The sequence below is a fragment of the Lynx rufus genome, unplaced genomic scaffold (assembly GCF_022079265.1).
Source record: "Lynx rufus isolate CCGP_SWC_20201006 ecotype Redwood Valley unplaced genomic scaffold, mLynRuf1.p SCAF_5, whole genome shotgun sequence".
Taxonomy (NCBI): domain Eukaryota; kingdom Metazoa; phylum Chordata; class Mammalia; order Carnivora; family Felidae; genus Lynx; species Lynx rufus.
The window spans coordinates 78,133,229-78,138,420 of NW_025814867.1; the positions used below are offsets into that span (position 1 = coordinate 78,133,229).

A 5,192-nucleotide genomic window follows, 5' to 3' on the forward strand; every position below is an offset into this window, starting at 1 on the left:
CTGTTGAGGAAAGGAGATCGTACACAAAGAATAATGCTAAGTACTACAAATTTCAGGGCAGAAAGAGATCAAGGTGGGTGGAAATTGTTAGAACAGTCTTCCGGAAGAGGTGAGTGTGCAGAGAGCAGGTCTCAGAAGTGGGTGCTGCTGAGATGGCCCTGGTCTTGCATAGGTCCTGACGGGGTGTGCTGTGTGGGGTCTGCTCGCAGGGCTGCCGGTGCGGATCTGGGTTCCAGGGCTCAGGATGCTGTTGCTACGAGCTGTTCTATTGCTACTGGTCCTGCCCATTCGCGGCCAGGACTCCGAGACAGAAGGGCCTGGAGTCGTGGTTCCCCTGCCAAAAGGGGCCTGCACAGGTTGGATGGCAGGCATTCCAGGGCATCCCGGCCACAATGGGACCCCAGGCCGGGATGGTAGAGATGGCGCCTCGGGTGAAAAGGGCGAGAAAGGAGATCCAGGTAAGAACAAGGTTTTCGGCTTCCATTGTCATAGACTTCTGTGGGGTGGAAGAGGCATTAGCTATTGACTAAGGCCTAGACACAGGGAGGAAGCAAATTTGTTTTCTGTGACCCACAAGCAACCCGAAATGGATTTGGGTTCGCCTCTGAGAATAGGTGGTACCTGTAAAACTAGTACACTCAGCTCTGCTCTAGCCACATCACGTTCTCTGTACCTTTCCCCATCTCCACCTCATCCATCACTATGCCCAGTCTGTTCACATTCATGTTACCCTTCATTTCCGCTAACTTCCCATTCCACCCAGGGGCATTCACACATAATGCACACTCTTACAGCTCACGGTCCTGCTCCTGGGGAACTCTTGGTCTGATTAAGGACATAAGTCTAATGCACAAAGCTGTTAAGGATTACTACGAGAAAGCCTATTCCAAATATGCCAAGTTGAATGTGGACTAATGCCCGAAGTACGGAACCGAGACAAAATGCTCTCAATGCAGATCCGGATTATTAACAATGAAGGCTTTAAGAAGGAGGTGGGACTGGAGCCAGGCCTTAAAGGATGGGTAGACAGAATAGAGAGAGGGCATTCCAGACAGAGGGGTTAGAAGTATGGTTGGTTGAGCCAACATGTGAAGGGCTGGCAGGGTGGAGGGTCTTTGATGGAGACTTACAGGGAATGAGGTTGGAGATGAATTAACGGGAGCCTGCTGTGGGATGTAGAAGGAGAAGGTATAACTCACCTCTTTGGGAGCCCCCATCGTTTCCCTGCTCTGCAAGTTGGGCAAGTTGTGGGTAAGGGAGATAAGGACGGTGTTTTAGGTTAGAACTAACCTAGGCAGGAGTTCTGTTTCTGTGGTCACTGAAGTCTTCTCGTTCTCTAGGTCTTGTTGGTCCTAAGGGTGACACTGGTGAAACTGGAGTAACTGGGATTGAAGGTCCCCGAGGTTTTCCAGGAATCCCAGGCAGGAAAGGAGAACCTGGAGAAAGTGCCTACGTATACCGCTCAGCGTTCAGTGTGGGATTGGAGAGCCGGGTCACAGTCCCCAATGTTCCCATTCGCTTTACCAAAATCTTCTACAATCAGCAAAACCACTATGATGTTACCACTGGAAAATTCCACTGCAACATTCCCGGGCTATACCACTTCTCCTACCACATCACAGTCTACTTGAAGGACGTCAAGGTCAGTCTCTACAAGAGAGACAAGGCGATGCTCTTCACCTACGACCAGTACCAGGAGAAGAATGTGGACCAGGCCTCTGGCTCTGTGCTCCTCCATCTGGAGATGGGCGATGAAGTCTGGCTCCAGGTGTATGGGGATGGCGACTCTAACGGGCTCTATGCAGATAACGTCAATGACTCCACCTTTACAGGCTTCCTTCTCTACTATGACACCGTTTGATCACAACTAACTTAGAACCTCCACTGGGCCAGACAACCAAAAGTGAAAGAACAGTCTACAGGTTCTCAGTGTAGTTAGGAGATTAATTTTACTACCTAGTTGGAGGGCTCTGAACATTATTCATTCATTTACTCATTCATTCATCAAGTCCTTTAAAAAAATTATATACTATGTTCCTGAAGAAGACATGGTCCCTGGCCTCAAGGATCTGCTATGTAGTAGCAATGAAAGGTTAATAACATTTCCTGGGGTGCTTTGCACACATGGCAAGATACCTGACTACCATAAAGTATTTCACAGTGTTATTCTGTGTCTATTGTTTTTCCTCATATTCATGCCAATCCTGCGAGGTACACAGGAAACGTATTATTCTCCTCTTTTTGCACTTGGGTTCTGAGCCTGAGAGTGACTGCCTAAGGTGACACAGGTATTAAGTGGCAGAGTTAGAAATCAAACCCAGGTCTAGAGACCTTCTCCTCTAGACCCTGCCCTTGTTTAGGAGTACACGGCCTCTTGGGAGTGTTGGTAGGGAGTCAATCACCCAGCTCATCTGAGGGCCTCCGAGTTGGCCTTCATGGTGAGTTACGCCTTTCCCCGGTAGAGCTGCGTCAGAGAAGGTGATTCTATGGCTATGTCCCATCCCAACTGGACTACTAATGGCCCCTGAATGACTGTGCTTTGGCTTCTCTGTGTCTTTCCTCATGCTCTTCTCTCTAGCTCAGAAAGCGACTTCGATCTCCACAGGCTGAAATCCTCCCTGTTCCTCAGAGCCACCTAGTCAGGAAACTTCTCTGATGGGCTCGCTCTTTCCTGCAAACCTTCCGCACACGTTGTGCCCATATGCCCCGCTATATGTTATGCTAGATGAGAGTCCTGAATGTGAAAGACATCCTTCCTCCAGGCCAGGGATGACTGATGGGAAAGAACTGAGCTTCCCTCACCACCGAGTCCCTTTGCAGGTCCTTGATAAATGCCTCATGAAGACCAACCTTTGGAATCTCATCCCTATGCACAATTATCTCCAGTTCAGTCTCCCCATATAACTAAACCTGATCTATGAAAACATTTTCATTTTAGGAACTCCCTGAATTTAAGCACCTAATCCTTGTTCCACTGGAGAGTTTGACTCTTTTCTACTGAGGTTTGGGATGACTGTGCTTTCCAGAATACTTAAAGAATTTTCCCTCAAGGAAGTAGCTTCTGTCCACAATGCAAAACACACAAAGGAATTTGGAAACCATTCTTTCCTTCAGCACCAACAGGGTCTGGCAAGGCCTGGACCTTCTGAGTCTATTCTTGTTCTTTAAGTGTTAAAGAAGAAAAGGAGAAAAAAAAAAGAACAAAAAAGAACTATCTGAGGTGATGGGCATGGTAATTAACTTGATTGTGGTGATCATTTCACAATTTTTATCTATAACAAATCATCACATTATACATCTAAATATACACAATTTTAATTGTCAAAAATATTCCAAAAAAAGAAAACAGGTGATTGATAGTGGTAAATATCTTCCCAGGAGACAATAGCTTGAATAAAGCTTTTCAGAGTTTTTAGCAAAAGTAGAGTCAATAGCAGCGTTCTTTATAAACAGAAAGGGGAAACGGTTTGTGTTGCTTACAGTTTTAAATTCTGAATGATTCCCTTTTGCATGTGTATTGCTAATCATTAAGCCACTATTATTTCTACATACAAAGCCCTGTCTTTTAAAATGTTTGCATACCATCATTTTCTACAAGTAAAGGTACTCTCCAGCATTAAAAGTAGAAGCACTTGAGTCCCACGAAAGACATGGGGTTTAGAGAGGAAGGAGTAAACTGTGTGTGAGGACTCCATGTTATGAATGACAGAAAACCCAACTGTAACTTGAGAGGGAAAAAAAAAAGATTCCCTTGCATGATGGAAAATACCAGAGCAGCTGCTCTGTCATGAGGCAAGGCTTAAACCAGAGGCTCAAGTGAAATCAAAGACCTTTTTCTATCTGTTCGTCTACTCTGCCTTCAGCAGTGTAGGCTTAACACCCAGGCTCTACACAGTATACTTCTAGACTTTTCCTCAGGATATCAAAAGACTGACTGGTAGGGTTGCCTGGGTGTCTCAGTGGGATGAGCGTCTGACTCTTGATTTTGGCTCAGGTCATGATCCCAGGGTCATGGGGTTGAGCCCCGCTTTGGTCTCTGTGCTGAGTGTAGAGCCTGCTTGGGATTCTCTCTCTCCCTCTCCCTCTGCCCTTCCCCTGCTTGCACATGCTCTGTCTCTCACTCTCAAGAGAGAGACAGAGAGAAAGAGAGACTTAAAAAAAACCAAAAGACTGACTAGTAGCGTGCCAGCTCTGGCACCCTCCCATCCCACCATCTGGCTAAAGGGATATCCTCTTTTCTGGTGGTTCCCAAGGAGGAGAGTGCAAGTTCTCTTTTCCAGAAGCCCCAGCAACCATGTCTTTGCACGCCATTGGCTCTGGCTACATTGTATGCCCATCTCTGACCAATTATTTCACTCAGGAGGATGGACTATATTTATTGGCGTAAGTTGATTATGGCTCAAGCTGAAGAAAGGGTATTTTCTCTAAAGCAAAACAGGAGACGGTTACCCGAAGTGGGAGAGTGGATGATGAATTGCAAAAACACCTGCCCACAATAAACTCTCAGTGGTATGTTTGAATTTTCTTAGGTTTCTCAGGGAGATATTGCTCGAAAATTACTATCGGTTTTCCCTAAAATTTCAACAAGTAGCTAACGTCTGGCCATGCTCACAGTCCCACATCTGGGTAAGGTGGCTTCTTCACAGCACTGGACATAGTGCCACACTCACCGTAAGCTCCCTGGAGCAGGGTTAGTTCTTTGTGGAAACAGAGAGAGCCAATCTGCCCAATACCTCCTGAGAGAAGTTGTGGCCAATATTTTAGGATTAGTGGTCCTGTGTTATCTTCATGGCCCCATCATATCTTCAAATAATACTTATGGGTTTGTTTATTTCTCTTCAGTTCTGCCAGCTTTTGCTTTATGTATTTCGGAGTTCTCCTATTAAGTACATACTCTTTTAATATTATGTCTTCTCGGTGAGTTTACTTTTTATCATTATATAATGCCTTTATTTATCTCCGGTGATTTTCCCTATTCTGAGGTCTATTTTGTCTGGAATTTATATAGGCACTCTAGCTTTCTTTTGATTGTTGTTTGCATGGTATATCTTCTTCCATCATGTTGCTTTAAATCTATGCGGTTGACTCTTGAACAGTGTGGGGTTTAGGGGTACCAACCCTCCACACAGTAAAAAAATCTGTGTGTAAACTTGACCCTCCAAAAACTTGTCTACTATTGACCAGAAGCCTTA

General features: G+C 45.5%; 1 protein-coding gene across 1 annotated transcript; it reads left to right on the forward strand.

Moving 5' to 3' along the window:
• The first annotated feature begins 229 nt into the window (after positions 1–229).
• On the forward strand, positions 230–2,132 carry ADIPOQ (adiponectin, C1Q and collagen domain containing). Its single transcript, XM_047100203.1, has 2 exons — positions 230–458; positions 1,341–2,132. Exons 1-2 carry the CDS (start codon positions 245–247, stop codon positions 1,859–1,861), a joined length of 735 nt encoding a protein of 244 aa, XP_046956159.1. The 5' UTR covers positions 230–244; the 3' UTR covers positions 1,862–2,132.
• The last annotated feature ends 3,060 nt before the right edge of the window (positions 2,133–5,192 follow it).

Coding starts and splice junctions, on each gene's coding strand:
- ADIPOQ (XM_047100203.1), top strand. CDS start 245: ATGCTGTTGCTACGAGCTGTTCTATTGCTACTGGTCCTGCCCATTCGC. Junction 459..1,340: donor GGGCGAGAAAGGAGATCCAG/GTAAGAACAAGG, acceptor CTCGTTCTCTAG/GTCTTGTTGGTCCTAAGGGT.